Source organism: Mesoplodon densirostris, chromosome 3 (assembly GCF_025265405.1).
Source record: "Mesoplodon densirostris isolate mMesDen1 chromosome 3, mMesDen1 primary haplotype, whole genome shotgun sequence".
Taxonomy (NCBI): Eukaryota; Metazoa; Chordata; class Mammalia; order Artiodactyla; family Ziphiidae; genus Mesoplodon; species Mesoplodon densirostris.
In genome coordinates, this window is record NC_082663.1 from 18,553,539 (window position 1) to 18,571,398 (window position 17,860).

At 34.9% G+C, this 17,860-nt stretch overlaps 1 protein-coding gene across 2 annotated transcripts in view; it reads right to left on the bottom strand.

Moving 5' to 3' along the window:
• Positions 1 to 17,860, bottom strand: part of CDH12 (cadherin 12) — a 295,800-nt gene that overhangs the window by 66,317 nt on the left and 211,623 nt on the right. For both annotated transcript variants that reach the window (XM_060091603.1, XM_060091602.1), the window contains one exon: positions 10,697 to 10,864. In XM_060091603.1, the coding sequence (XP_059947586.1) occupies positions 10,697 to 10,864 (168 nt within the window). The remainder of the gene's footprint in view (positions 1 to 10,696; positions 10,865 to 17,860) is intronic.

The following is a 17,860-nucleotide window of genomic DNA, read 5'->3' on the forward strand; positions in this document are numbered from 1 at the left end:
AAATAATACATTATGTTTTTTCAATGGTCTAAAATATTTTGGTACACATTTGCTGTTCCACTGGCTAACTCTTCTTAGAGGTTTCAGAAATCAATATTGGTATTAATTCCTTCTACATCCTCTCAGATCTACTCTGTAATGATTTGGTGCCCATATTACACATTTGTATATCATCGTGTGCATAAGTCTATCATTCATTTTACTTCAAATAGTATAATTCTCCATTATACACAGAGAAGCTTGAGGGAAAAGATTAATTTTTTTATCCCTTTTATACATACAAAAAATGATATAGCCATTTTTGCATTTACTTTTCTATAAAACTAGCAATCCATGAAACATTATTTGTTAAAGGATATAACTTATTGTGTCCAATATTTGTTAATAAAAGATATCTTATGTGCAAAATATTTTGTTTCCATGGTTTTAGTATTATTTATATCATGTTTAACTCTCATAAATACTGTATAAGTCCAATTTCTTTGCATATATAAATGCTAAGACCAATAATAATGCAAATATGAAATAGATTTAAATCATGTGACATAAATGAGAATTTAGGATAACTTCACAACTGTGGTTAATAATATACACCATTGTCAGAAATATATGTATTAAAGGTTTGAGGTGGTGATTTTTAAGCTTCTCCTTATACCTTTGTTCATTCCCCCTCCTGGATTTTCTTACATTCAAAATTAAAGAATTATGCCCTCTTTAATCTGATTAATATCATGCATGCCTTGTTTCATTTGTCACTTCTATCATCAAATGTCTCTCGGAAATGTTTTTTGACTCTGACTTCTCTTTAAGGCTCCCTATATTTTCAGCCATCGTTTGCTCATTTCCATTCAAATTTCAACATATTAACAGAAAAACCATCTCCTACTTAAATAATTTCTTCACATGCTCTTTATCTTACTTATCTCTGAATCCAATAGATCACAAAGTCCTTTCCATTCTGCTGCTGTGTATTTCTCAATTCTGACTCTGTTTGTTTATTCCAAACAACTGTCCTGGGTTTGTGTCACATCTTCTCTGTACTTCAGTGTTTACCAACTTAACAAATTTATTTTTTTAAACATATTGATTTATGATATTGCCTCTCTACTCAAAAGCACACACATACATACATAAATACATGTGTATAATTCAGGATTGCAGTATTCTTCAACCAACCTTCTCTCTTTCAGTCTGTTAACTTCTTACTATACATTTCTTCTTAAATGCTATATCCTTCATATGTCCTAATAATCCCAGCTAGATCTAATAACTATATCCTATTTATGCCAATAATTATTCTGATCATATTCCTATTATGGAATTTTACTGTGGTTGTAATATACTTATACATATAGATATTTGTCTTATTGAGTGCACTGTTGACTGAGAAAAGTAAAGATAGTATTATTCAATTCATATCTCTTAAGAATCAAGAACAAGTATGAATAAATACATATATTTCATTGTATAAAAGTGGCAGGAATTTTTTTAACATCTTTATTGGAGTATAATTGCTTTACACTGGTGTGTTAGTTTCTGCTTTATAACAAAGTAAATCAGCTATACATATACATATATCCCCATATCTCCTCCCTCTTGCATCTCCCTCCCACCCTCCCTATCCCACCAATCTAGGTGGTCACGAAGCACCGAGCTGATCTCCCTGTGCTATGCGGCTGTTTCCCACTAGCTATCTATTTTACATTTGGTAGTGTATATATGTCCATGCCACTCTCTCACTTTAACCCAGCTTATCCTGCCCCCTCACTGTGTCCTCAAGTCCATTCTCTGGTATGTCTGTGTCTTTATTCCCGTCTTTCCCCTAGGTTCTTCACGACCTTTTTAAATTTTTTATTTGTCCTTAGATTCCAGATATATGTGTTAGCATATGGTATTTGTTTTTCTCTTCCTGACTTACTTCACTCTGTTTGACAGTCTCTAGATCCATCCACCTCACTACAAATAACTAAATTTCGTTTCTTTTTATGGCTGAGTAATATTCCATTGTATATATGTGCCACATCTTCTTTATCCAGTCATCTGTTGATGGACACTTCGGTTGCTTCCATGTCTTGGCTATTGTAAATAGAGCTGCAATGAACATTATGGTACATGACTCTTTTTGAATTATGGTTTTCTCAGGGTGTATGCCCAGGAGTGGGATTGCTGGGTTGTATGGTAGTTCTATTTTTAGTTTTTTAAGTAACCTCCATACTGTTCTCCATAGTGGCTGTATCAATTTACATTCCCACCAACAGTGCGAGAGGGTTCCCTTTTTTCCACACCCTCTCCAGCATTTATCGTTTGTGTATTTTTTGATGATAGCTATTCTGACAGGTGTGAGATGATAGCTCATTGTAGTTTTGATTTGCATTTCTCTAACGATTAATGATGTTGAAAATTCTTTCTTGTTGGCAATCTGCATATCTTCTTTGGAGACATGTCTATTTAGGTCTTCTGCACATTTTTGGATTGGGTTGTTTATTTTTTTGATATTGAGCTGCATGAGCTGCTTGTAAATTTTGGAGTTTAATCCTTTGTCAGTTGCTTTATTTGTAATTATTTTCTCCCATTCTGAGGGTCGTCTTTTTGTCTTGTTTATGGTTTCCTTTGCTGTGCAAAAGCTTTTAAGTTTCATTAGGTCCCATTTGTGTGGCAGGAATTTTTAATTGACTATAATGTGATTTTCAAAGACTGAAATAATAAAAAAATAAACAAGCATTTTAAGAAAACTGGGGAAATGATATTAACAATGATAGCATATATCCTTTACTCTGGGTAAAATTGTTTAAAATAATATGATTATAATTGCCACATCAAGAAGGTTGCTAGCCATCCAGCTCATAAGCATAATTCTTCTGAGAGTCTGCTAATGGGGCAATGGAGCAACCAGGCTACAATCTTTTATACTTTGCCACATGGGAAACAGAACAAAATAAGTCATCAAAAAGTGTCAGTACTATTTTAAAATGACTCATATACTCATTAGCAAAGCACAATATGATGTGAATAATGATAATTATAGCAATGAAAATTTATTTAAACATTCTATTTCTGTTATTTTTCATTTGCTTACATCTGCCTACATAGAGTCTAGTGAAACTCACTAATCGCTTCTCATTGGAGAACTGGGAGTGCAAACTTTTTCATTGAGCTTGCCTTCAACTTGTATTTACTTTGATCCAGTTTGAGTTCAGCCTTAAAGCATCAGTATCTGACATCCATAAACTCTTTGGAAAATTTCTAAACAAGACGTACAACTGTATATGAGTACTTAATATGTTAAAAAAATAAACTTTCAAAATACTTAGTTTAAAATGACTACATTTTAATACTCAGTCTCCACCCAAATAGGTGGAATTTTGCATGAATCAAAAAATTCTCATGAGGTACCAAATAATTAACTCATTACCTCTAGTTAACGAATAATGTAAAAGCCTTCTCAGAGAATCAACACTTGCTCCTTCATCACAGATTTTCAAATTGTGCCCTGCAGACTATCTATATCACAATCTACTGGAACACTTATCTACAATTCAGATTTCTGGATCTAAGCTACATCAATTGAAGCAGAACTTCCATCACTGGGACGTAGGATCCCAAGGAATTCCTAAGGCAAATACAATTTGAGAACCACTGGGACAACCACTAGTGAATAAATCCCAGTTTATCGTTTGCATGTCTTATCTTCAGGAAATAGTTGTTTCTTATTTATTTTTATTGAAGTAGACAAAGGCCCATTTGGGAATTAAACTTGAAGTGTTTATTCCACTTGGTAAAAAGCTAGTTTTTTTTGTTTGTTTGTTTGTTTGTTTGTTTTTGCGGTACGTGGGCCTCTCACTGTTGTGGCCTCTCCCGTTGCGGAGCACAGGCTCCAGACGCGCGGGCTCAGTGGCCATGGCTCACGGGCCCAGCCGCTCCACGGCATGTGGGATCTTCCCGGACCGGGGCACGAACACATGTCCCCTGCATTGGCAGGCGGACTCTCAACCACTGCGCCACCAGGGAAGCCCAAAAGCTAGTTTTATAATGTGTCTTGGCTTAGTTTTCAAGAATAGAAATAAGAGTCATCAAATATGACTCATGTCCACATTCTATGTGAGAACTGGAAGATACCTGAATATAAACACTTTGTATAAGTTTTTAATCCCTAAAATTTATGATTTTTAATGTTTTTTAAACATTTCCTCCCAAATGAGGAGCATATCTAATTGTCATATAGCATACATACATACAATATCAAAGATTAACTTATCTAATTTTTTGTCGTATTCATATCTTTGGGAGGTACTGACCTAAAAGCCACAGACTAGGTTAAATTTTCAGAGAATGCTAGAAAAGTGTTATGTGTTTGAAATTACTTAAATACAGTTTAATTATGGGAATTAAACTGTGTATTAAAGTTGATGTTAGGGCCTCCCTGGTGGCGCAAGTGGTTAAGAGTCCGCCTGCCGATGCAGGGGATACGGGTTCGTGCCCCGGTCTGGGAGGATCCCATATGCCGCGGAGCGGCTGGGCCCGTGAGCCATGGCCGCTGGGCCTAAGCATCCGGAGCCTGTGCTCCGCAATGGGAGAGGCCACAACAGTGAGAGGCCCACATACCGCAAAAAGAAAAAAAAAAAAAAAAAAGTTGATGTTAAATTGGCACCAGTACTAAGTTTGAGAAACATAAACAAATATGAATTTATATCATTAACACCTTCATATATTAATTTTTTTATTACTATTTAAAACCCACACCCAGTTCCAATTAAGGAAAGCCTTAACTTACATTTGATCTATACAGTTAACTTTGCAGACCAGTTGGTCCATGCCACCCTTCCAATCTCAAATATTTGAGTGAAGCTGAAGTAGTCATTCTCATTTAAATAGTAGTGGAGCTCACATAAGACCCATTATTTTAGTCATGCCTCTTTTGGTATTCTTTCAGAGTAATTGCCACCATCTTCTCTTTCTCATTCTTTCACCTAAAATAGCATATTGGAGGTAGTGATAAGAACAGAAATTCCACCTTTGCCTCAGAGGCATCATTTGACAACATGCTGAGGGTGTTAACAGTTATTAGTACTTGCTCTACAGGTAGGAATCAGGCCCTTGGCCAGAGTCTCCAAATAAGTTGGGAGGAGAGATTTGTACATAATTCACTCCTTAACAGTCACAGAAAGAGATTGTGAAAAGAACTGAAGTGATTCTCAGCATACACATATTTACATATTCAGGCATATATTGGGCACTCAAAATCCAGGAAAAATTTTCTCCTATGATATTATTTAAATAAATCTATAAATCTATATAAAATTTTGAATTCTCAAATTTATATATATATATATATGTAAAAATATAAATATGTACAAATATTTTATCTAAAAATAAACTTAACACATGAACTTATATCTTTAGTAGTCAATCTCAGTCATCCCCATGACAATCAAACTCTGGACACCTGGCAGAACGTGATGGTACATTTTCTAAGGCTGGATCTGCGTAGCTGTCAAAATTCAATTACTCTTTAATTCTGTATTTGGAACGACTTATTACATGGTTTTACCAAGTAAATTTCAGTATCAAAGCTTATAGTTTTCCAGGTATAAAGATGGTAAATGGTAAACAAAGAGAAACAGACTTTGTACCCCATCTGGATATAATTGGGTTCATGGTTCTAGGTATAATATTGGATGCAATTGTATGTTTTAGAAAATAACTATTGTACAAATAATATTTTATTGACTTATAACTGAATCAATTGTCCTATAACTAGAAACAGTCAATATAAACATGTTTGGTAGGCATTTGATGAAAACAGACTTACTTTATTTTGTTTATATATTTATTTGTTTATTTATTTAGGCCTCGCTCTGCAGTTGGTTTGCTGGATCTTCTTAGTTCCCCAACCAGGGATTGAACCTGGGTCACAGCAGTGAAAGCTCAAAGTCCTAACCAATGGAGCGCCAGGGAATTCCCAAAAAACAGACTTACTTTAAAATACTGTTTTATTTATGACTAAGAATTTGTCATAAAATAAATATTAATGTCTTATTTTCTGCAGTCTTATCCATTTCCCTACAAACAGTTATCTTAAATGCTTATTATATTGAAAAAGAAAGGAAAAAGAAGCAAACACTTCTTTACATTTCCTACACATTTTCCCTTTTTATGTAAACTATGAAGGGCTTTATTTCACCTAAGTTGTTTTCTTTTTTTTTTTTTTTTAGCGGTACGTGGGCCTCTCACTGTTGTGGCCTCTCCCATTTTGGAGCACAGGCTCCAGACGCACAGGCTCAGTGGCCATGGCTCACGGGCCCAGCTGCTCCATAGCATGTGGGATCTTCCCAGACCGGGGCACGAACCCGCGTCCCCTGCATCGGCAGGCGGACTCTCAACCACTACGCCACCAGGGAAGCCCGCGGTAGCTTATTCTGACAGATGGAAATCCTCTACGGATGTCCTCCATTATCATAGATGGAAGCTATATGACTATATGTAAAAGATTTTACAAAGAAAATATTTTGTTTTTATATGACTACAGGTAGAGCTCTTTTAACGTGTCTGGTATTATTTCTATTTCTGAAACAGTATTCCCTCCTTTGTTTGTGAACAGTTCTTTCTGTAGGACTTTTGGGGCAAAACACAGGCATTAAAGGCAAATTGCCTTTTAAGAGGGAAAGTGATAAAACGTTCTGAAGTCCCTTCATAAGATTAGGTCTTGGGTTCTCCTACCTAGGAGCTGTGTGATCTTGGACAAGTTACTTAACTTTTATTAATTATATACTCTTGTTCTTTTATTTCTAAAATTGAGAAAATACTATACAGTCATTGTAAAGCTAAATGGGAATATATATGCAAATCATTCTGCATAATGCATGAGACATGGTAACTTATTAGTAAATATCATTGTCACCATCATCAAATGAAATTGGCAGGAAATTCTGATGCCTCAGGAACCATCTATTTTGCAACAGTAAAACAGCAAAGTATTTACACTTGCAGCCTACAAATGGCCATGACATTTAATTTTATTTTCATTTCTAACAGATTTATAGAAGGAAACGGATGGAAATGGGTGCTTAACAATGTCACACCTGCATACATACACACACAAAGCCAAAACGAATTATGATTAGTAAATTTTAAGAAATTATCTTGTGCATTATTAAGCAATGAAAAAAATGTAGCTCCATGAAGTTCATCTGAAGGAAGATTATTTTTATAGCATAATTGCTTAACAGACATGAACAAATATAGCTAGCTGTGGGAAATTCGCTTGTTAAGTAATATTATGTATGAAATATTTGTTTTCTTGACTTTTACATTCAAAAGTTATTATTTCAGTTTGTCATTTCATGTCATATTTTCAGTTTAATTGATCCATGTGAGAAATATTCCTGCAGAAAGAGCACTGGCTTCTAAAGAGGTGGCTTTTCTGTTTATAAATGTATTCTGTCTTTTTCCTCTGAAGGATATAATTCAAAATGACAGTACAGTAAAAAGGGCTTGACACAAAGGCATGTAAGATTTCAAGGGGATTAATTTTTTATTCATGAAAAATGTGAAAAACCTCTTCTTTCTCATGATTCAAAAATATCTCTCACCTATTATACTTTCAGGCTATAGTTCGAATATGCATGTAACACAAGAAGAAAATAATTAGATCACAGTGATCTATTTGGTATATTCCTTCTACCCTCTCATTTCTGTTTATGATAACAATTCACCCTGTGCCATGTGACTTTTTTGCAGCCATGTCTAAAAAATATGGTTTCAGAGTGGCAGGTAAAAGAAAAGAATATCTTTTCATTTTCATATGTTAAACTAGAAGAAATTTGAACTTTAGTATCAAAAAAAAAAAACCTTTGCCAGTTTTGTTGATCTTGGGCAAGTTAATCTAAGTCTCAGTTTTCTTAACAGTAAAATGTGGAAAATAAAGATCTCAGAGTGTTTCTGAGGAAAGGACATATGAAAATGATAAAATTCCTGACACAGGGTGAAAATGCTCTAAAAGTTCAAATGCCCTTAACCCTGTAATTTTTCCTAGTGGGTCTCATCTAGTTACGATTAGATCTACAGATTCAACTTTGAATAAATTCCAAACAAGCCTGCTGCTTTGTACAGATTCTTTTCACTAGATAAGATCTGGAATTGATCTTCCTGTCTCCCTGGGACCTGAGCATGCCATCTTGGTTCCCTAACCATACTCTAGTTTCTCTCTCATTAAGATATTTTCATTTATTTGTTGCACTCCAGCCTATTTGTCTGGATGTCTGTTCAAACTTTTGCAAATTACCCTTCATCCATAACCAGAAGTTGTTTCCTTTCACTGGTTGAGGGTTTTTTTGGGTTTTTGTTTTTGTTGTTGTTTTTGTTGTTTTTACAACTTTATTGGAGTATAATTGCTTCACAATGGTGTGTTAGTTTCTGCTTTATAACAAAGTGAATCAGTTATACATATACATCTGGTCCCATATCCCCTCCCTCTTGCATCTCCCTCCCACCCTCCCTATCCCACCCCTCTAGGTGGTCACAAAGCACCGAGGTGATCTCCCTGTGTTGTGCGGGCCGCTTCTCACTAGCTATCTATTTTACGTTTGGTAGTGTATATATGTCCATGCCTCTCTCTCACTTTGTCACACCTTACCCTTCCCCCTCCCCATATCCTCAAGTCCATTCTCAAGTAGGTCTGTGTCTTTATTCCTGTTTTACCCCTAGGTTCTTCATGACTTTTTTTTTTCTTAAATTCCTTATATATGTGCTAGCATATGGTATTTGTCTTTCTCGTTCTGACTTACTTCACTCTGTATGACAGACTCTAGGTCTATCCACCTCATTACAAATAGCTCAATTTTGTTCCTTCTTATGGCTGAGTAATATTCCATTATATATATGTGCCACATCTTCTTTATCCATTCATCTGATGATGGACACTTAGATTGCTTCCATCTCCTGGCTATTGTAAATGGAGCTGCAATGAACATTTTGGTACATGACTCTTTTTGAATTATGGTTTTCTCAGGGTATATGCCCAGGAGTGGGATTGCTGGGTCATATGGTAGTTCTATTTTTAGTTTTATAAGGGACCTCCATATTGTTCTCCATAGTGGCTCTACCATTCACATTCCCACCAGCAGTGAAAGAGAAGACCTAAATAGACACTTCTCCAAAGAAGATATACAGACTTCCGTTGGTTGTGGTTTATACTCTTCATCTGAAAAACCTCACTATCATCCTTGTGAATAAGAATACTGACACTACCTAGGAAGATCTCTGCTATTTCTTATACTCTAAACTGACCATATTTTTATGCACAAATCCAAAACAGAATTCAAATGTACAATGTCACCTTTTATGTAAAAGTAGAACAATCTTTCAAACTACTCTCCTCAATTAGCTATTGCAGATTGCCACAAATAAGTGGTAAAATTGTTAAAAATCAGTCTTTTTGAGGTGGGAACATGTTCTTTTTTAATGCCATATTCTAGAGAATCAAATGTATTATTTCTTTCTCCTTTGAAATATTTATTTATATATTTTTTTCAGTTTCCCTGAATAGAAAGCAAGGAAAGTGTTGCTCTAGGACTCTGTGTTATTAGTCATAACCTATTATTTACTAACCATTTGTCATATATATCCCAGTTGCTAAAGTATGATGATTTCTAATTGCCACTTTTATAACCTTTGTTCAGTACACTGACTTTCTGATCACTAAGTAAGGGTATTTCCATAAGAAAATATAGTTTGATAATTTTAAGACAAAAATGACAAAGTAGTAAATTATGTAAAACCACACAGCTAAAGGAATAAAATATCCATTTAGTTAAATATTCTCATTGTTATATACTTTAGTAGATAAACTCAAAGTCTCCTGGAGTTAGAAGAAGAAAATGATTTTCTTTGTTTTGATTTTTAAAATGTTCATGCAAATGAGTGTCTAGTGAGTTCATCAAATCACTTATATAAGCAATGGAAGTAACAGTTTCTGTATTCTAAATCCTAGGAACACTGAACTATAATCCTTGAAAATGTACCAGAAATCGAACAGGTACTTATTGGTGTTAAATATAATACTGCAAAAGAAAACTGGATGTAACACAAGTGAGAAGTATTCATTTTCGATAAGAAAGATTGAGTTACAGAGAAGATATACGTGTGATTTATTCTATTATCATAGAAAGTGTAGCAATTTTCACCTACTGCAAAACTAAAATAAAATACAACTAAAGTAGAGAAATAGCATCACTGCAATGTCATCTGATATCTCCAGGGAAGTATGCAGAAATGATTCAACACATATAATTGATAAAGTGAAGGCAGAAAAATTTATGCTAATTATATGATATAACAAATAGTAGAGTGGCATATATGTCATAAATCTTAAATTACATTGTACTTTTCAATTTATATTACTTTTTCAACTAGTAAGAAATTAGACAAGATTCCAACCTATTGTGAATATTTTACTTTTATAAGAACTGATAACATGATTCATACAATTATTGACTCATTTATATATTTTTTCTATTAAAATCACTCTATGAATGATTCTAATAGAAAAATGTAATTCTGAGGATATTTAATTTTTAGCTTCTGCTTCCTAAAGACAAAAAGTGTCTGGAAAATTATTACAATTCCTGTAAAATTCAATGAAATGTAAGACAGTTTTTAAAAAGCTGCACTGATTTCGACTTAACAGGAAAGAACATACTTTTTGGGAATCGAGGTGGATTGTCATTGACATCTGTTAGGGTGATGTTGACTATTGTCGTTCCAGCTAACCCTCCCAGTTGTCCGCCCATATCCTTGGCTTGGATGAGGACTTGGTATTGTTCTTTGACTTCCCTGTCCATGTTTGGCAAAGCTGTTCTAATAACACCTTAAGGGGGGAAAAAAATAAAAGATAAATATCACAAACGGTGAGTTTTCCAAAATAAAATAGTCCACAACAAGAAAATGATTCTATCTAGATTCATTAGCAAAAAAACATGCTAACAAAAATTCTGTGTATTAAAAAGCAAAACACCCAAAACATCCAATGGTTAGGATATAATTAAATATATTGTGGTAATAGCCATATAGTGAAATGCTGTGCAGCATTGTGGAATATGGTTAAGGAACAATGCATTGGCTCTAAAAGATGGTCATCATTCACTAAGTCAACCAAGTTAGACATAATTTATACAGAATGCTCCTACCTTTAAAAAAGAATTAAATTTTTAGACAATATATATTTTAGATATATAGTAAAAAAATTAAGTGGTTACACTGAAAGTGAAATTTCTAAAGAATGACATCCTCTTCATTCTTATCTATTTTTTGGGATATATATATATATATATATACATATATATACATATATATATATGTATATATATATATATATATATATATATATATATATATATAACTTTGCTTCTTTGAACACTTGAATATCTCCTTTGTATATTTTATTTTGTCCTTCAGGATTCCTCTTACTTTTATTAGCCACGGTTTTTTTTTTTTTACTTAGATCTTATTAAGCTTTGCCATTGAAGGGATTTTGTCTTTCTTGTTACCAAGTTACTATACTATAACCTTTAATGGAGTGCTTGTCATTTAGAAAAAAACTCAAAAAGAATGTGTTGACCATGTGACTAGTGGATGGACTGGCTAAACGAAGGAAGGAACCTATAAATTATTTATTTATTCATTTATTTTTGATGTGGACCTTTTTTTTTTTTTTGCAGTACGCGGGCCTCTCACTGTTGTGACCTCTCCCGTTGCGGAGCACAGGCTCCAGATTCTCGGGCCTAGCTGCTCTACAACTCGTGGGATCTTCCTGGACCAGGGCATAAACCCGTGTCCCCTGCATCGGCAGGCGGACTCTCAACGACTGCACCACCAGGGAAGCCCTTGATGTGGACTATTTTTAAAGTCTTTATTGAATTTGTTACAATATTGCTTCTGTTTTATGTTTTGGTGTTTTGGCCACGAGGCATGTGGTATCTTAGCTCCCCAAGCAGGGATTGAACCCACACCCCTTGCATTGGAAGGTGAAGTCTTAACCACTGGACTTCCATGGAAGTCCCTATAAATAATTTATAATCATGAATCATGATATATATATACATATTTACATAGCCTACTCATTTCCTGTTCTTGTGTTTGAGTGTAGAACTAATTTATATTTATATTTATGTCTGTATTTATATTTATATTTATTCATAGTGTAACAACTAAAACCTTCTGGATTTATTGCAGGTAAATTGTGAATAAATTTTATAACAAATTTCAATCTATACCTAATGATTTTAGGGAGATATTGCAGAAAATTTGTCTTAAACCCATGTGTCTTTGATATTATTTCTTTAATAAGGCATATATGAATAACAAATTTAATATCAATTGTCAACACAAAATATAGAATCCTAGGCACAAACTGAATATACATCCTTATTTTATCTATACTTACCTAATGCTGTTCTTTTGCTAATTCAGACTTAACTACAATCTGAAATTTCTTTTGGCCCTTGGCAGGAAATTGTTGCAAAAAAGGCAAGTTCCATTTTTTGCTCCTGCTGTTTTATTCATGCACTGCTACTGACACCCTTTTACTTCAATCTGTTTGTCTTTTCTTCAGCTTGGATTTCTGATGTTTCATTTCCAAGTGCCTTAACTAAGATTCTTCATCTCTGCATCTCAGTGGCCTGGTCCTACATGCCTTAAGCTACATGACTTCTGCCTGCCTTATAATATTTATATTTTCTAGATAAATGCTTGGGTTTAATTCATACTCATACTGTATTTTCCTGATGTTGACCAGATTTATCTTTACTCAGTTCATTTCCAGTAAGTATATATGTATATTTCTTACTCTCTCACTTAACTTCTGGTATGAACATTTTCAAAATAATTTACAAATATGTTTGATATATAAATTTTATGATATATGTATACATATGTAAAACATTGATTCTATGAAAAAGAGAGCAAATAAGCATTATCAGACTTATTTAAGACTAGAGTTTTTTTCTGATGCTTTGATATAATTGTCATGAATACCCCTAACTGCCCTGCACTCCTCCATTTTATGTCTGCTAGGTGATCTAGCCGCCACTTCCAGCCATCCTTTTTGTTTAATGCTGCTTTTGGGAGACTGTATGTTAGAATTTAAAGAAGAAAGGATTGTGTATATAGTTTCAAAGGAAATCTCCTCTGATGACCATGATGTGCTTCCCCTTCCCACCACCATTTTCATTAGGAGCCACTGTCCCAGAGAAATAACATACGGCATTCTAGAATTTTTTTAGAGTTGAATCTGGGGAATCAGGCTGACAACAAAATTCATTGTGAGTAGAGAATCCTTAAATACTGTGGCCTATTGAAAAAACCTGGGGGGGGGGTGATGGGGAATCTCCTATTCAAAAAGTTACTCTTCTTATGGTCATTAGTTGTTTCTATACTTCCTAACATTAAAACCAAACAAATGAAAATGGATTGCCTGGTCTTGAGCAAGGAGGAAATTTGAAAAGGACTGGACTAAAGTGCTTCCATAGCAAAATGCAACTAACTGAAGGAAATGCTACATTCTGTCACTTCAGATCTTAGATTTAGGTTCAAGTATCCATCTCTATTTTTCAGTATTTGTATATAAAAATACAGCAACAAACTTGTATGATAATAGTTTAAGATTAAAAAGAAAAAAAACATGCAATTTATAAAACAGTATAAATACTCCACAGATCTCCACAGTAGTGATACCACAAACTTTAATTAACTTGAAATAATTATGAAATAAATCCTATTTTTTGGAAAATAAAAGAGTAGATAAGCAAGTTTACATTGGATACTGGTATGGTCTTGTACTGATGAACTTTCCAACATATGCAAGATAATTAGAGCAAAATTAAGAATGAGAAAAATAGAGTTTATTTCTGCCAATATGAATGGAAATATATGGTTGAGAGAGTTATAACCTTAAATTAAGGTTATAAAACCTTATAGTACCAAAGGATACTAATCTGCCAGGTGATATATTCTCCCTTTGCAATCACCTTGGTGTTATAGGCAAGTCCCTTAGTTTTGGTGGATCTCAGCTTATTTTGTAAAAATGGGTTAGATATGCTTATGAAAACATTTTGAGATGAAAATAATGCAATATTATTTACGAAAAATAATGAAATATTACATGTGATCATCAAGGATTTGGTTTTATCTGAGTTTTTTCTTGAATTGAGTGCTGAAATGCAGGACTGAAACATGGGACAGTAGATTCAGTCAACACTTGTACTAAAATAATGTTTCATTCAGGCACTGTTCTTAGGTTTAAGGGTATAATGGCAAAGACGCTTCCATCTGCCCCTCCAATTCCACTATATATACTTTTCTAGACTTCTCTCTGCTCTCTGGTTTCCAGTTGCCCTGGGCCAATTGACAGGAGATTAGAAGGTAGAAGGAGAATGAGGTTGGGTTTTTCTTTCCATGCATCCCCCACATTCCATTCCACACTCTCTCCTGTCATGGTCTCTGCCTGTGTCTCTAGAACACCCTCATTCCTTTAACCCCATTGTGGTAAATGCATCCACTTATTTCTTCTCCAGATTCAGCCTTATCCCTTATGGTTTCCCTACAATCTGCTTGCACTTTAATAAAGAGTCTTTTTATTAAACTAATCTCAAATTGCCCAACTGAGTATCAGCTGTTTTCATCTGGGAAAATAATTGATAGAGTCTCTGTATAAGGTTCCTTCATGGAATGTACATTTAATGGGTATGTGTTCCTGTAAAGTGGTGAGGAGGTCATAAAAAAGCTCTTAAATGATTAATCTAATTTCAGGTGGTGATTGATGTTATGAGGAAAATGAAAGAAAGTCCTCTTGAAGGTAGTATAAAAATGTCCTCTCTGAGGAAAGACTGCAATCCCAGAGAAGTGGAAGAGGCTGACTTAGAAAGAACCCAGGCAGGAGTATCCCAGGGGCAAAAAGGAGGAGAGCACTACTTCTTCAAAGCATACAAGTATAGAACTTGGAGGTTGACATGGCTGCAGCATACCACTGTTGAGAGGGATGGTATAAAATAAGATCACAGAGTGGGAGAGAAGTGAGATAGTGGTTTTCAAAGATAAATAAACTCTCTGGGAAGGCATCTTGAAAATCAACAAGTAAGACTACATCAAACTAAAAAGCTTCTGCATAGCAAAAGGAATAATAGACAAAAATGAAAAGGCAACCTATGGAATGGGATAAACTATTTGCAAATCAGATATCTGATAAGGAGTTAATATCCATACCATAAAAGAACTCATGCAACTCAATAACAAACAAAAACATCTTAGTTAAAAATGGGCAGAGAAACTGAATAGAATTTTTTTCCAGAGAAGTCATACAAATGGCCAGTAGTTACATGAAAAGGTGCTTGACATCAATAATCGTCAGGGAAATGTACATACAGCAAAATTACAATGAGATACGTATCACCTCATGATTTTTAGTATGGCTGTTATCAATAAGTCAAGAGCAAGAGATAAAAAGTATTGACAAGGTTGTGGAGCAAAGAGAACCCTTGTACACTGTTAATAGGGATGTAAATTGGTACAGCCACTATGGAAAATACTATGGAGGTTCCTTAAAAAAAAGTAAAAAATAGAGCTACCATATGATCCAGCAATTCCACTTCTGAGTATGTATCAAGAGAAAGTGAAAACAAGATCTTGAAGAGATACCTGTGCTCCATGTTTATTGCAGCATTCTTCACAGTAGTCAAGATATGAAAACAACAGAAGTGTCCACCAACAGATGATTGGATAAAGAAGGTGTGATATAATGGAATATAATTCAATAATTCAGACATGAGAATGAAAACAAAATTCCTGCCATTTGCAACAACATAGATGAAACTTGAGGACATTATGTTAAATGAAATAAATGAGACAGAGAAAGACAAAAACTCTATGATATCATTTATATGTAGACTCTAAAACAACTGAACTTATAGAAACAGAGTAGGTTGGTGGCTACCAGGGGCTGTGGGGTGGGGGAAATAGGGAGATTCTGGTCAAAAGGCACAAACTTACAATTATAAGGTGGATAGTTTATAAGGATAGAATGTATATCATGGCGATTACAGTTAATATTACTGTATTATATACTGGAAAGTTGCTAAGAGAGTAGTTCTTAAAAGTTCTTACCAAGGAAAGGAAATGGTAATTATATGACCTGATGGAGGTGTGGCTAACACTATAATGGTGATCATTTTGCAATATATAAGTGTATCAAATCAACACGTTGTATACCACTTACTTACACAGTGCTATATGCCAATTATATCTCAATAAAGCTGGAAAATGATAATTATTAATTTGAGACTATTCAGATAGATTAGGTGGATGGATGGATGGATAGATAGATAGATATAGATAGGTAGAGATAGATACAGAAAGGTAGAATGAACAATGGATGAATGGCTGCATTCTCCATTCACTGAGGATTAGAGTCCAGAGGAGACCTAGACCACTAGTCTGTTCTCTAAAGAGCAGTCACAGTGGTTAGGTCTGAGCATGAAGCAGTCACAGAGCCCCTCCAATCAGAAATCCTCAGAGATTGTCCAGGTCGCTCAGATTAAAGACCTCACATGACCTCCATCTTCACACTCCCTGATCTTAACTCTCTGATCTTATCTTCCACAACTCACTCCTTTGTTCACTAGAGCTTTGTACCCTCTCTTCTCTCTTCTGGAAATGTTCTTTCGAAGACGTAACTATAAACAGCTGCTCTAATTCTTTCATCAAAGTCATTTTCATAGGACTGTATTGGTCATTCTAACTAAAATTCTATACTGAATTAGTTTCCTACTGCTTCTGTAATAGATTTTTTTTTAAGCTAGTACATTCTTAAGCTTTATTAAAAATATGGTGTTCATGGGCTTCCCTGGTGGTGCAGTGGTTAAGAATCCGCCTGCCGATGCAGGGGATACGGGTTCATGCCCCGGTCCAGGAAGATCCCACATGCCACGGAACGGCTAGGCCTGTGAGCCATGGCCACTGAGCCTGCGTGTCCGGAACCTTTGCTCCGCAATTGGAGAGGCCACAACAGTGAGAAGCCTGCATACTGCAAAAACAAAAACAAAAACAAAAACAAAAACAAACAAACAAAAATATATGGTGTTCATGACTACACAGATAAGGTGTATAATTTTTTAAAAACTGTTTCCAGTAATGTATTTTGAGGACAAGAAGAGTTATCAGGTTATCTTGGGTAGGAAGAAAATTTAAAGACATTATTGTCTGACTTTGCACCATAACATGCCTTAACTATTCTTTAAGATTTAGAAGTCACTTCCCTAAAAGTTCTTTTCTCAGGAGTTTCCCCACTCTCATGAGTCTATACCTAGTGCCCAGTAGTCAGACTATGTATCATAGAGTGGTGTCCTAGCAAACCCACATGTAATCTTCTGAGGACCCGAGTAGATGGGGATCTATATGAGGATCAGCTTGATGCATCTCAGTGTCCTGGTAGCACAGGGCCTGTCAGGTCATTGGTTATAAATAAATGTGCATCAATTTACCCAAACCCAGGAAATCCATACCCAAATCCAGCACCACTGGCTTATCACTCATTACCGCTTTAACTCTTCCAGTAATATGAAGCTCACAATCTCATGAGGTGCCTGCCCCTCTTATTTATGGACAATCATTAACATCTTTTTTTCTTAATGAAACCAAAATTCTTTCTTCCTGTAATTCATGCCATTGATAGCCCTCTGGAGCAGCAGAGAATACAGCTAACTCCTCTTCTACCTGACAGCTCTACAACTTCCGAAAGGCATGTATCACATCCCCCTGGAGTATTTTCCTTTCAAGACCAAATAGTCTTAGTTCCATCTGCAGATGTGTGCAT